The 15,524-nt window shown below is 41.6% G+C and overlaps 1 protein-coding gene across 1 annotated transcript in view; it reads right to left on the reverse strand.

Moving 5' to 3' along the window:
- The window catches only part of DYNC2I1 (dynein 2 intermediate chain 1), a 774,274-nt gene that overhangs the window by 393,008 nt on the left and 365,742 nt on the right, over positions 1-15,524 (reverse strand). The window contains exon 6 of the mRNA XM_044062024.1: positions 13,162-13,324. Coding sequence (XP_043917959.1) covers positions 13,162-13,324 — 163 coding nt within the window. The remainder of the gene's footprint in view (positions 1-13,161; positions 13,325-15,524) is intronic.

A 15,524-nucleotide genomic window follows, 5' to 3' on the forward strand; every position in this document is an offset into this window, starting at 1 on the left:
AGCTGGCTCAAAAGGAGGTAGAGTGAGTTTTTCCAATACAAACTTAAGGTCCCAGGCAGGGGTTGGAGCTCTCCTGGGTGGCCTTAAGTTTTTGGCCCCTCTGAGATACTGCTTTAACAGAGGATGAGAGAAGAGGGGGGGTTCTGTGTTGTAATGAGCTGAAATGGCTGAGGCATGAATTTTTATGGAAGAAAAAGATAGGCCCTTGTGAAACATCTCAGTTAAGTATTGCAAAATCTGAGGTAAACTGGACACTGTTGTGGTCATCCCTTGAGACTGATTCCAGGCACAGAATCCATCACAGGTTTGCTGAGGGATGCTAAGGGAGAATTTAAGTGATTAGCCAAGCTTCAATGTTTGGAGCTGAGGGTGCAGAATTTGGTTGTTCTGCTGAGACAGTAAGGGAGGTGTCTGAGGCAGGTGTCATGGAGAAAGTTGTGATAGACTGAATAGGAGTGGGTATCAGTGTTGGCGAAGCCAGTCTGGAGCAAGCAAAATCATCTTTGGTTTGTCCTGTTTGACCTTTAGTAGAACTTTGTACAGCAAAGGCAGAGGGAGAAAAGTATAGACTGATAGGTTTTCCCAGCTGAAGGACAGAGCTTCCACTTTCCAGGCTTTTTTGTGAGGAATTCTTGTGCAAAATTTGTCCAACTGGTAGTTCAGTGGTGAGGCAAAGAGATCTGTGTCTGGGCTCCCCCATTTGCATGTCAACATGTTGAAAATCCGTGGTTCCAGTTTCCATTCGTGTGGGTCCATGAGATTTCTACTCAGATCATCTGCCAAAATATTCAGCTTTCCTGGCAGAAATTGGACTTGTAGTTGTACTTGATAGCTCAAGGCCGTGTTCCACAATGCCATGGCTTGACTGCAGAGGGGGTAGGAATGTGTACCCCCCCCCCTGCTTGTTTATGTGCCACGTAACTGTGGTGTTGTCTGTCTTTACCATTAGTTGTCCTGGATAAAGATAGTCCTTGAAGGCTGTCCGTGCATTCTGTACAGCTAGCATTTCTTTTTGATTGATATGAAGGTGCATTCGATTTGGGCTCCATTTGTCCTGAATGCACTTTCCTGCCAGATGAGCCCCCCAAGCATAGTCTGATGCATCTGTAGTTAGGGTTTGGACGGCAGGGGTTGGTGTGAATGGTAGTCCCTTGTTTTGGTGGCAGGCCTTTGCCCACCAAAGGAACTCTAGTTGCAGGCAAGGTATGATAGGAATCATTGTTTCCAGGCTGTGAGAATGTTGAGACCATAAACTTTTTAAGTACCACTGAAGTTTCCTCATATGCAGTTTTGCATATGGAATTAGAAGAATGCAGGAGGCCATGAACCCCAAGGCTTGCAGTATTTGTCTTGCTGATAGCAGGCTTTTTGTGGCCACCTGTTTGAAGTAAGTCACCAACTGAATCTGCTTTTCTGGCATAAGATAAGCCATCTGGGCAGTTGTATTCAAGCTTGCACCCAGGAATGTTATTTTTTAAGAGGGCAGTAGTTGTGATTTATTTTCGTTTATGGTGTACCCTAAGACAAGTTAGAACCCTTTTTACAAAAGCCAGATGTTTTAGAAGAATGGCCTTGTTTTCCTGCCTGAATTAGCCAATCGTCCAGGTATGGATATATTTGAATATTTCTTTGCCTGCAAAATGCAATTACTGGAGCCAGGCACTTTGTAAAGACCCTGGGCGCAGTAGATAAGCCAAAGGGCAGTGCAGAGAACTGATAATGCAAAAAGCCTGCTTTGAAGCAGAGGTATCTTCTGCAAGATTCCCTGATTAGGATATGCAGGTATGCCTCTTTTAGATCTACAGTTGCCAACCAGGCATCTTTGCCTAGCATAGGAAGTAACTGGTGAAGAGTCAGCATCTTGAATTTTGGAATGTCCAGGAAAGTCTTTAGAGTAGACAAGTCCAGAAGTGGACGCCATGATTTGTCTTTTCTGGGTACCAGGAAAAGTCTGGAATAGAAACCTTGTCCCTTTTCCCCTTCTGGTACTGGCTGAATAGCCCCATGTTTAAGAGGGAAAGTACTTGTTTCTGAACCTCTGCCCACTGATTTGGGGGCAGGTCTGGCCATCCGCTTGGAGTTGGCAACATGTGGAAATGGAATCTGTATCCCTGGGACACTATATTTAAAAAACATTTGTCCTGGGTTATAAGTTGCCAGTTTTTTTGCATGAAGTGCCAGTTTTCCTCCCAAAGGGGCGGCTAAAATGTAAGTGCTTGGTAATTCTAAAGGAAAGTCACTGAGACTGTTTACCACAGGGAGGTGTCTTGTTGTTTCCAGATTTGGAAGAGGAGGCACCCCATTACTTAGTTCTGAAAGTCCCTTGGGACTGAAACTTGATGCTTTTGGCATGTCTAGGTCTGGCTTGAGTGGCTCTTGAAGGAACTGGAAAGGACCAGTTCTTAGTAGGCCAGTGCCTACTAAATCTTGGAAGCTGTACTTATAAGAAATCTTTCAAAGTCTGCATAGATTTAGCCTTAACTTCCATCTTTTTTTGGACTTCTTCAGCCTTATTGCCAAATAGACGGTCTTGCTGCAAAGGAGCATCCAACAATTTTGCTTTAACATGATCAGGCAGAGATTGCTCCTTAAGCCAAGCATGCCTTCTAAGCACAGACCCAGTAACAGCAGCCCTGCAAGAGGCCTCCAAAGAATCAAAACCACATTGCAAAGTATGTTTTCCAATTTGTTCAGCTGAATGCAATAAATCCTGTAAATCTTTATTTTCCACACAGTCAGAAATCAACATCATTTTCTGTTTAAGCAGTCCCATGATATGCTGCTGATATTTAAGCATATGAAATTGACAGTTTAAAGCCCTGATTGCCAAGGTTGCAGAAGTATAGACAGTTTTTCCCCATCTATCCAGTGCACTGGAGTCTCTATCAGAAGGGGTAGGATTTTTAGCAGAAGAAGCCTTAATGCCCATGGGCCCCAGAGAAATGGTTTCAGGGTCCACAACAGGATTTTTGAAAAGGAGTTTGTGGGAATCAGGAACCCTGTAGTATCTGTCTGGCTTACAAGGGGCCGGAGGCAGAGAATCAGGGGCCATACTGGATTCTGAAAACACATCATCAACAATGTCAGATACAGGAGGTATAGCCAAAGGCCTATGCTGAGGAAGAAGAAGAAAAAACCTAAACCTCTTTTTGGATTCAGAAAAATCCTGACTTTCTCAGTGGAAATGTTCCCTTAAGGTATGTAAAGTTTCTCCAAAAGAAAAATCCTCAGGGGGAGAAGCAGAAGGAATGGAATCTTCTGCATCAGAGTCCTCATAAGTAGGTACAGACAAATCCTGTTCATTGGAAGAGTCAGAAGAAATAGAATCCTGTTCAGAAGATTCATAGTCAAGTTCAGGCCTAGGCCTCTTTGAAGGTGAGGGTTGGCTACCCCTGACTAGAGTAATTAAATCTTCAGCCATTTTGATCATTTGTTTTTTAGGCATAGGGGCCTGCACATGTGGCCTAGCCGTCATTTTTTTTAGACATAGATCGAGATTTTGGCCTTAATATTGAAGATGGCGTAGGTTTAATATACAAATCTGTAGGCCTGAATACACCCTCAGAAGCCGGTGCCTGCACAGCGGCTCTGGACCCATCCAAGGTAGAGACATCCACGGGTTCCATAATTGAAGCATCTTGCGGCATACCGGACTCCAAATGGGTCTCAGTAGAGGCCTGCGAATCAGAAGTAGTGGGTATCAGGGACTGCGAAAGTGCCTCACTGAGCACCAGCGAACTGGTGACTGGCTTAGGAGAAGCATCGTCGGCAGTTTTGGACCTCAACAGCCTGTCTCTGTCTTTTTCTTTGCATTTTTTAGGTATTCCAGTAGTTGGATTGCTAACCAATGTCATTTCTGGATAATTAAACCGTGATCCAAAATATTTAGAAGCAAAAATCTACTGACGACGGATAGTGCATTGATTAAATAAAGCACAGAACTGACAGCAAGGTACGTTGTGGTCAGGGCCTAGGCAAGGAATACAGTACAAGTGAAAATCCTTATGAGGTATTTGCTTCCCACAAGTAATACAGTTATTAACTTTTACTGACATCGGTAAGGAGCAAGAAAAAGTTTGCCCAACGGGGTACTTAGCTTTTTAGTTGAATACTTTGGTTCTGAAACTTGAAAATGAAAATTTCAGGAGTCGGCCGATCGGCACTTGCGAACTGTTTCTGCTTCGGGCACCGCGCGGCAAGAAAGACTGATGTAATGGCGTCGGCTGCATGTTTTATACCCCTGACAACCTGACGTCATGGAAGACTGGACAGCAACCAACGCAGGACCCAAGACTTTGTTAATCAGGCCGAGTGAGGGAAACCTGCCAGCAGATTACCCAAATGTAATGACTGCAACAGTGAAACACGAAGAACATCTGTGGATGAGGGCAAGGCAGTTCATATAGCCCACCTTGATCTGGCCAAGGCCTTTGATACCATTCCACACTCAGGAATTATTGATAAACTCACTAAACTAGGCATCAACCCCTATATCACTAGGTGGGTTGCAAAATGGCTCACAGATAGAACCCATAGTGTGAAAGTAGCAGACTCCAAGTCAGATTGCCAACCAGTCATGAGTGGAGTCCCACAGGGATCAGTCCTTGGTCCTCTCCTGTTTGGCATCTACTTCTCAATAGTCCAGGCCAACACGGAGGGACTCTGGCTGACCAAGTTCACAGACGACTACAAGCTGGGAGCCATTATTAACTCCCCAAGTGATCAAGACATCCTACAGAAAGGCCTCACTGAGACCAATGACTGGTGTTGAAACCATGGCCTTAAGCTTAATGTCAAAAAATGAGTCGTTATCCCTTTGGGAAAAACTCAGTTCACACTAATTACCCCATTGATGGGAACCCACTGAACACTGAAGGCATTATAAGAGATCTGGGGACACAGGTTGACAGCAACCTTTCCTTTGACCACTACATTGCCACTTTGTGGTCAGAAAGTCCTTCTATGTGGCACATCTCATTACCAAGGATTTTGAATCCAGGAAGAAAGAGGTCAACATCTCTCTCTACTCTTCCCTCGTTAGGCCAAATGCTGTCCTTTCAGACTTGGTTCCCTCTTTTGCTTCCTCAGGCTTATATGGTGTCTCTGGATCTCAAAGATGCTTATCTTCATATCCCAGTTCATACCCTTTTCAGGAAGTTTTTGCATTTCTCTGTTGCTTCCTGGCATAATGCCCCATTTGGCATGTACCTCACTAGACACATGCAACAGCTGGAAAGGCCACAAGAGTACCTCACGAAGAGGATTCCAGGCCTTAAACACATGTCATAAATGGACAGACTCAAAAAACTCCAGCTATTCTCCGTCTTATATTGTCCACTAAGAGGCGATCTCTGCTCGACTTACAAAGCCATGTCTGGCCCAGCTCTGTTAGAAATGCTAAATCTAAAGAAATCCCAGTCTCTCCACACCACACACTCCAGACACCTCAACCTCATTACCACAATCAACAGAACATGCTGGAGGGACAGGTTCATAACCCAGAGACTGCCTATGCTTTGGAATAGACTTCCCATACATGTCAAGCAGAGCACCTCACTGGCCCTCTTCAAGAGAAATCTTGATGAGTGGATGGGAAATAGAAAGTTCACTGGGGATCACTCCAGTGGCTCTACTTGATAGAAGCATTGGGAACTAACGTCGGGCGGCATGATGCCAGGGCACTTCTATGGGCTAGACTAAAGGCTCCAGGGCCATTAGCCTAGTACACACCTATGAACCTATAAATGCTGCTCCCCATACCATGTTTGAAGTGTTTTTGAGCAGCTCCTGAGAGAGAAAAAGTGAATGAAAAGGGAGCCATGAATTTAGAATCAACTGCTGAATCCACCACTTAAGTTTCTTCTTGGGACAAAACATAACAGGAAATACAAATTCTATGGGATGAGCATGCTGAATACAAACAAACTTCAGAAACCACTGAAACTTTAGCATGTGGAGTTTTACCAGAGGGAACATAGGAATGGTGGAGGCCATGAACCCCAAAGCTCTCAGAAATTTCCTGGCTGTTACTGAAACCAGAGAAAGAAGAATTTGAAAAAAGGAAATGAAAGTCAAGGCCTTGGGAGTAGGCAGGGATGCCAGCATAAGCACAGATCCTGAACCCCAGAAAGACATGATCCTGAGAAGGAATCAGAAAGGACTTTTTGAAATTTATAGTGAACCCCAGGCTTTGTAGAAGGGAAATGGCAAAATGGAGTGTTTGTAATAAAGTCTCTGGAGAGGATGCCTGAAATAGGAGGTCGTCCAAGTAGGAAAATACTTGGATCCCTTTTAGCCTGCAAAAGGCAATCACAGGAGCAAGGCACAATTGGTGACTACCCTTGAGGCAGTAAAAAGGCCAAAGGGAAAAACAGAGAAGTGAAAATGCCAGGAAGCAACAAAGAAATGCAAAAACTTCCTGAAAAGGGTATGAACTGGGATATGAAGATAAGCATCTTTGAGATCCAGAGACACCATATAAGCCTGAGGAAGCAAAAGAGGGAACCAAGTCTGGAAGGACAGCATTTGAAAAGAAGGAATCTTCAGAAATGTGTTTAGATGAGAAAGGTCCAGAATTGGTCTCCAAGTACCCTCTTTCCTGGGCACTACAAACATTCTGGAGTACCCCCACTTCAGGACACAGGAACCTCTTGAATAGTACCCTGCGTGAAGAGATCTCAAAGCACCCATGGAAAGAAGGACAGCTGTTCCTGAGGGGGCTGAGGAATTCCCATAAAAAGGGGGATGGGGAGATTTCCAGACCATGAAATACCCCTGGCGAATAATGGACATAACCCAGGAGTCCTGAGTAATCTTTAAGCAAACAGGAAGAGAGAGAGGTGAAGATAAAGAGGAAAGTGGCTGGGAAAAATATGACAGTCAGGCAGCACCTGGCTTACCAGGAAAAGGAGAATTCTGGGGCACAGAAGTCTGAGTAGCTTTAGCAGAAGCAGTATATTTCCCTCCTTTCTACCCTTGAGGAGAAGACGAAATTGCCCAAGAATAAAGGCTGGCTTACTGGGGCAATTTCTTTGAAATTTAGGTAGAGGAGAAAGAAACACGTTTAAGTTCCTGTAAAGCCTTGCTCTTATCCTGAACAGACTTAAACAAAGCAGCAGCAGCTTCGACAAACAAGTGTGTATTATCTAGAGGACCATCCATTAAATTAGACTTAATATCATCAAGCAAAGGTTGAAAACAAAGCCAAGAATATCTCCTCATCACAAACTCAAAAGCAGCAGCCCTAGAGAAAGCATCTGCTCTGTCACAACAACAACAACTGATGGAATGATGAGCCACCTGGGAGGAAGTCCCTAACAGGGAAAGGGCAGAAATTTCCCCCTCAGAGTCTGGAAGATCAGAAATCACCTGACAGGCCTGGGAAAGAAGAACCAACAAGTACCTGGACATATGGGTCTGATAACTAAGAACCCTAAAAACTAAGGTAGCAGAGGTATAAACCTTTTTACCTAAACTTTCCATGGTTCTGCTATCTTTATCAGAAGGCGGTAACATTGGAGAAGGTAGCAACTGAGATGACCTGTCAGAAGCAGAGACACCAAAGAGGGTCAGCAGAACGGCACTTATTCAGATATTTACAGTCCTCAGGCACCCTATAAAACTTATCAGGTTTCTTGGGGACAGTGAACGAAGAGTCAGCAGCCTTAGAAGCATTAAAAAAGACATCTAATAAGGCAACCAAAACAGGAGGGACAGCAGAGGGACTGGGAGAGTCCATCTGGAGGAGCTCATAATACTTTTTTGTAACTCAGAAACTTGAGCACAATCCCATGTAAAAATCTCCATCATTCTAAGGATTGTGTCCACAAAAGAAATTTCCTCAATAGGAGTATCATGACGTATAGATTCTTCTTCCTCAAACCCATAATCTAAAAGAGAAGGAATCAGAGGAGTAAGCAAGGGATTCCTCATCTGAATCCACCTCCTCCAAGGAATCCTGTTCTCTGGGTCTCTTAAGGGGAGTAAAGGACCAATGACTAGAACAGAAACTCTCTGAGAAGGTCTGAAAGCCATCAAAGCACTAAACAGCTCCTGAGTGAAGGAGTGCCATTTACTCTGTGGGTCCTTAGGGGCTGAAGAAATATGCTTATTTTTCTGCTTTTTCTTTAATGGGACGTCCGCATTATAAAACTTAGAAGGTTCTGACCCCAAACAGTATTCAGTAATTGTAGCTGGGATTTCTTCTCTTACCAATATTTGAGGAACACCCCTAGGCCCCATGGTGATAATCAGACACGGTTCCCCTGAACGTCCAATGCGGACATCTGCAGTGCCTCCAAGGACATGCCCAAGATCGGATCCCCTCCGGCCTACAAATTGGTCATGGCAGAAGAATCCAACGATGGAGTTGGGTTATCCTTTGGGCTTTCACTCACCTCAGAAGAGATGTCTGGTGGAGGTTGTACAGGAAAAGAATCTGGCCTAGATTTCTTGGCCTTCTTCTTCATGGATGGCTGCCCCTCAGAGCGAGAAGTTCCCTCTGTTGTGTCTTTAGATAGGAGCTTAAGAAATTGATTCTTCAGATATAAAGCCAACAAAGAAAGCCTACTATGGAGGTTCTTAGGAACAAAGGCCTGACAAACTGAACAGGACTTATGGTCCTAGGAAGTGCTGAGGCAAATCAGGCACTGCTCGTGACAGTCTTTATGAGGAATCTGTCTCGCACACTGGCATTTACATTTCTTGTATGACATGAAACATCACAAGCAGGAAAAATGTAAAGGAAGACAAGAAACCAAAAACCACAATGGGGCACTTATCTGCAATGGCTTGGTGAACCAGCAACAAAACTGGCATTCAAACCAACGATCAAAAATGGTGTTCTGACTGACAGCAAAGAGGTTCTGAGGATGGTACATCTGTGCATTACCTTTATACCATACATTATACCCTATATCATGCAAGGAGCATATATATGACGTATGGTGTACCTTAAAGCAACCTAAAAGCTTTGGTATACTGGACGGACGTTGGGCCAGCCTTGGCAGGGGATAGCTAATGTAATGAATTTTGCAACAGTGAGATGGGAGAACATCAAGAAAACTCCATACAGGCATTGGCCAGAGGTCAGTCTCAAACCTTGTGCATGGGAGGTGAAGACCTTAACCATTATACCAATGGGTCTCCCTTGTATATGCCCAACTCATTATCCTTTCTTAACAGCAGCTTCTAAGAACTCACCAAACTTTAACTTAATACTCGCCTATCCCTTTGTCTTTGCCTATACTCTATTATCAAACTATGGTGGGAAGGAAGACTCAGACCTGCAGTCCAAACTAATGCTTGGCCTCATTTCTCTCTATTACCTTTCATTGGTTAAAATGGAGCTCTCTATATCCAGTTTACCACAGACAAAGTCCCATACCATATCCTAGCAAGCTGTAGGCCACCTTCTATGTCCCATGAAACCCACAGCTTATACTTGCAACTATTAGATTCCCTTACTATTCAAATACCATACACCTGGGGGACTTTACTTACCCCTTTATAAAATGGGATCCTACACCACCCCAAATCTGCAGGCACAGAAGTTCCTAGATTTTGTAAACACAAACACCCTGGCTCAGTTAGTGCATACACATATTAGAGGTATAAACATATTGGACCTGGTACACACAAACATGGGACAACATTGCACCTCACCCTCCAGTGTCATGTCATCGCTGGTAATGACACACCACAAAGCAATCACCTTTGAAGTAAGTATCAATTCTGTAACCCCAGCAGAACCTGTAATACTTAGAAGCTACTCCATGGCAATCTACCTTTTATTAAGTTATAACCAGTCAAAATTTCACAATCTCTTCCAGACCCAGACAACAAAGTAGCCTATGAGGAATTATTCACAGTAGCTGTGTACAACCATGTCACTGACTGCATAGATACTGCTGTGCCTACCAAAAGTAAGTCCAAAACTAACAAAAAACAAACCACCCTGGCGGAATCCAAAATTAAACAAGTTGTGTAACAAAAGAAGAAAAGTCATAGCTAAAATAAGGAAGTGTAACACCAAAAAAGAAAACAAAAACGTTCTCATCAAACTGAAAAGACAACTAAGAAGGCTAATTAAGTCCACAAAGCAAATTTTAAGGTAAAGATAGCATCTCAGGCTAAGGACAATGATAAGGCCTTCTTTAGCTATGTCCAAAACCTCAAAGGTAGCATACAACAGTGTGCTGAACTATTGGTAAATGAAGCCACACTTACAGAGCTAGAAAAAAACAGCAACTCTTCTGACTTACAAATTCAGCTACAACTTTACCTTACTCTCACTCCCAGCTGCTCCCCAGGATAATTCCTCCAGCTATCAGTATGGAGCAGGCCTTAGATGCATTTGCTAAGGTCAATAATACAGCTTAGATGGGCCCAGATAATATCCCAGAATGCCTCCTAAATAGCCTAAAATATGACATATCAGGACCTCTGGTGTCACTACTCAACCTTAGCCTTTGAGCAGGCTTTGTGCCACGCAAATCGAAGATTGCAATGGTCATCACCAGCACAACAGGTGACTATCAACATATCCCATGAACTACAGCTCCATTAGTCTGACTCTTCTCATATGCAAAGCTATGAAAAGAATTATCAAGAAAGAAAATGATTAACAATGACATAGAAAACGTTAAGACACTGGACCCAAACAGTCTGGTTTTTGCCACAGACAGGTCATGCCCACTGAACTTAGTGGACTTCTTTGAGATTGCCACCAAGGAAATGTCTGAGGGCAAAATGGTACATAGTGCTTACCTTGACCTAGTTAAGGCATTTGATACAATACACCATTTGGGTATTTAAAACAAACTCACAGAACTGGGCATTAACCCCTATGTAACTTGTTGGATAGCCAGCTGGGTCACACACACAGGACCCAGGCAGTTAGGATTGGACAGACTACCTCTACAAAGAGGTCACTCATCAGTAGCATCCCCCAGGGCTCTGTACTGGATCCGCTCCTCTTTGGCATCTATTTTTCAGAATTTAAGGCCAATGTCAAGAGCCTCTGGCTTATCAAACATGCAGATGACTGCACTCTAGCAGCAATCATACAAAACCCCCAAGATGCTAACATCTTACTGGAAGGTCTAACAGACAAATGACTAGTGTCAATGACACGGTTTAAAGCTCAGTGCCAAGAAATGCATATTAGTACTTTTTGGGAAGAACTATCTCATTGACACAGTAGGTCAGGTATTTGGGGACTTGTACATAATAACCTGACTTTTGTCCAACATGTGTTTAAGGCTGCAAGGAAATCATTCTATGTCACTCAACTTATAAGTAAGGGTATGGTATTGAGGTCCAGGGTAGTCATCGTGCCACTGTACTCCATCATTATCAGACTCGGGTTTAATGCCCCTTTTGGTGTGTACCTGACCAGACACATACAACAAATGGAACTTTCACAGAGGTTCCTCACAATTCTGCGGTGGTGGTGCTGCGGTAGCGTTGTCGCCTCACAGTATGACATTGTCCTGTTCGATTCTCAGCTAGAGCGTCTTCTGTGTGGAGACATGCGTGAATGGGTGTACCTTCGTTGAAGGTTGTGCATCAGAGCTGGCAACTCGGCACGTAAAAATCTACTGTCAATCATTAGCAGACCGGAGTTCCGCTGTGGCGACCCCTAACCAGGAAAAGCCGAAAGACACAACAACAACAACAACAGAGGTTCCTCACAGAAAGAATACAGGGTGTAAATCACCTCAAAGCCCTATCTCTGTACTCTGTTTCCTACAGACTGCTAAGAGGCAATTTATGCCTGGCATACAAGACATACTTGGATCCCACTCTGATGGACCTTTTGCATATCTGCAAAATGAACAGCACCAGAACTACTAGATCTAAGGATTTAAACTTTGCCTGCAGCTTAAACAGGACATGTTTGAGAGACAGATACATATCTCAGAGAACACGCATTGAATGGAATAGGCTTCCCATCCATGATAAGCAGAGCCTTCCTTAACCTTATTCAAATGCAACCTAGACCAGTGGATGAGAAATCAGAAATTAACTGCTGATCTGACACACGTTTATGATGGACAGAGGCAAACCATAAATACCACCTTAATTAACCCCTTAAAATAACCTCTAAGACACAATAACTTATGGGATACATTTGGGTTGCATGGGTAGGTTTATAAAGGCCGCATTAGTCATTAGCCTCATAGACACCTATGATGCTATAAACAATGCTTCTTCTTATCATTCTCCCATATCATGGCTGAAAAAGGTCCAAATGGATCAGTTCATTTACCCAGATAGAGACAGCTGTTGATAATAATTCTTAACCTTTTACCCCTTCCTTTCCACATTATCCAGTCTTGACTGTATTCCAAAGCTTGCTGACATATGGGTCTACTTAGTATTATCGAATTCTCACTTACCCAAAACTTGCATTCATGAGACGACTTCACTGAAAACATATTTTAATGAACACCCAGATCACCTAAGTTGTACCGGGAAGGTAACCATTTGGCCACCATGCAAAAAAAAATGAATCAAAGCAAATCAAACTCACCCAAGTGGGGGGCTTTGCCCTCCCCACATCCCCTCAACTAAATATACCAACTCCAAAATCACACTATAGTGAGGCAAAAGGCAAAGTTCACCATGGTGGCCATGTGGTTAGTTTCCAGAAGTACTTCTTCAGTAATCCGGGTGTACTACTTCAGTGATCCAGGTGTTCGTTAAAGTAAGTTTTCAGTGAGGTCGTCTCGTGAATGTAATTTTTGAGTAAGTAAAAATTGATAATATCAGGTAGACCCATACATATGTGTGTGTGTGTATATATATATATATATATATATATATATATATATATATATATATATATATATATATATATATATATATATATATATATATATATATATAATGAGAGAGAGAGAGACATATTTTTTCTAATATGTATATACCCCACGGAGATAAGAAGTTATCAAGATATGAAAAAATAAATGACTGTTATACTTTACAGACTACTTGTCAAAAGAAATATGAAAACATAATAGAAAAATCTTTTACACAAACCTCTTTAGCAGAAAGACTCAGATTTAGAGTTAAATGTTTTAAATACTGATTTTTTTCAAGTCTTACTTGTGACTGTGACGGCATTTGCTTTATAAACAATTGCAAAGTACTACTTACCAGTGCAGAATGTTGGTTCCCTGAAGATCCATTCAAAATCACCTATTTTCATAGTATGATGCAGACTGGAACGTTCCCGGAGATCCCATAATACAACTGATCCATCTACTGTACCAGCAAATACCAAAGTGGCTTTGCCTGGACTAAAACAACAACACCGTACCTGAAAGAACACAAAATATCATTAAGACAAACAAATTAAAACCCACTTTCTTAATGTTCTGTAAATAACAAATACATTATAACTGCATAAGTGATCTATGATAGAACTCTCTCTCCCAATATGGCATTTTGCCTCAGAAGACCCCATGTGATGGGCATGCATGGCCTGGACCATGCCAAAACACAATGTGAATTTGTCCTATGGTTAAATAAGTCCAACTAGCTCATAAGCCTGTCAGTCATTTGTGGCCTATCAAAAACTGTTAGGATAAGAATGCATGCAATGCATCCAACATCGCCTACACTTCTCCATGGGTGAATCTCAAGAAAAAAAGACTGGATGAACAGTCCAGGGATCAAGGTTGAGAAAGATAAGTCTTGAAGTACAGATCTGAAGCAGTAGCAAAGCAAACAATATTTGGTGAAGGTATGTCCCACAGACCAAGTGGCTGCAGTAAAGACATCTGCAATGGAGATTTTAGGCTAGTAAGGAAGCAGCAACATCCCTTATGGACATGGCTGAAATGGTCAATGGACCAACACCTACCCTGTGAACAAATAGTAAAACAAAAAAATGTTATTTTTTGAAAAAAAAATGCATGTTCATTGGAATTATAGTTATTTTTGACAGTGATGATGATGATGTTTGTTGTCGGCATTGTAGATTTTTTTATATACCTTAGTGAAGAAGGAGGAGAGACAAAAAGATAAAATGGTTGTGTATATACAGAGACTATTATTTATATTTTCTTTCTTCTTGTTGTTGTTTAGGATATTTTGCAGATGATCAATTGATCACCAACCAACTAAAGTAAAGAGTATCCAACCACAAACCATCTTTACAACACAAATTAGTGCATGGTAAAATATGGACCGATATGGACCTACATGGATCAATATGTATATTTTTATATGTATATATTATATTTTTATATACATGGTTTAAAGTGTTGTTTTAATAAACACCTGTCATGGGTATTAGAAACCCAAAAGATTTTCTACCACTCACAGAATGTCCAGATTTCTGCTTTATATTTTGGTCCTGTTCCTCATAAAATTCTGTATTTTTGAACAATTCATCTAGGATGACCTAGGATAAATTTTAATAATAAATTACATGAATTTGAGTTTCAGACTTCATTCTTCAGAAAATGCATTCTAACACAAATTTTTTTATTCTAGCAACTTTCTTAAATATAGCCCTTTTTTTTTGGGCCCATGTCTAACATTATAACAGGCTTTGTCCAGATTACTTGTGCTAAGAAGATGACACACTATGGTGTGTGTGTGTGTGTGTGTGTGTGTGTGTGTGTGTGTGTGTGTGTGGTGTGTGTGTGTGTGTGTGGTGTGTGTGTACTCCTCAGCTGGGTTTTTTTTTGCAGAATGTCCAGATTTCCCCCATAAAATATTGCAAATATTGCAGTTGCTAAATAGTGACAAAGTTTTGAGTTTTAGGTCCTTTATCCTTTGAAAAAAAAATACTAACACAAATACTGTCATTCTAACTTCAATTTTCAGTTCAGAGCAATATTCAGAGAACAATCAAGAGAGAGAGAATGAAATTAGTTAGTAGAGTTAGCAGGTTTTGATTTTTTTTTTTTGCATTTTCAAATCAAGAGCTTCTGCGGAAGAAAGAGTACTTGCTTACTGCTTATGCTAGGTCTGCTTAAAAAACTGTTTTGTTTGCAAAGCAAATTTTATATTATGTGTTGTATTTATTTTAAAAAGCATTAGCAGGGCACGAGTGGGTTGGCTATAGATGCTGCCACAGGCTGTAGAGCTTCTACTCCCACACAGTATGTGGCCTTAATCCTTGGATGAGACACCTATTAACTTTTTGATCCTCTTCAGCTTGTCACCACCCCATATTGTAATATATATCACCTACTTCTTTTTTTTAAACATAGGCAATATTTATTCTTCAAGCACTGAATTTGTAGATGAAACACTGAAATATATGTTTTATAGCAACAAATCTTTTCATTAGTTTCAGATTTTTTAATGTAGATTCAGATGACTTTCTGCAGACTGCACGACAGTATATATGGACATATATTGGTGGATTATAATGATAGAAGTTTGAGTGTATGTTTGAAATGTTGAAATGAACTAGAACTAGGCAGTTTGTCATTACTGGTTCATGAATTGTTTTTCACTGCTTTACTGGAAAATGTTCAAAACTGTATAAAAAAAATACACTC

Source organism: Protopterus annectens, chromosome 2.part1 (assembly GCF_019279795.1).
Source record: "Protopterus annectens isolate FY-2018-M chromosome 2.part1, PAN1.0, whole genome shotgun sequence".
Taxonomy (NCBI): domain Eukaryota; kingdom Metazoa; phylum Chordata; order Ceratodontiformes; family Protopteridae; genus Protopterus; species Protopterus annectens.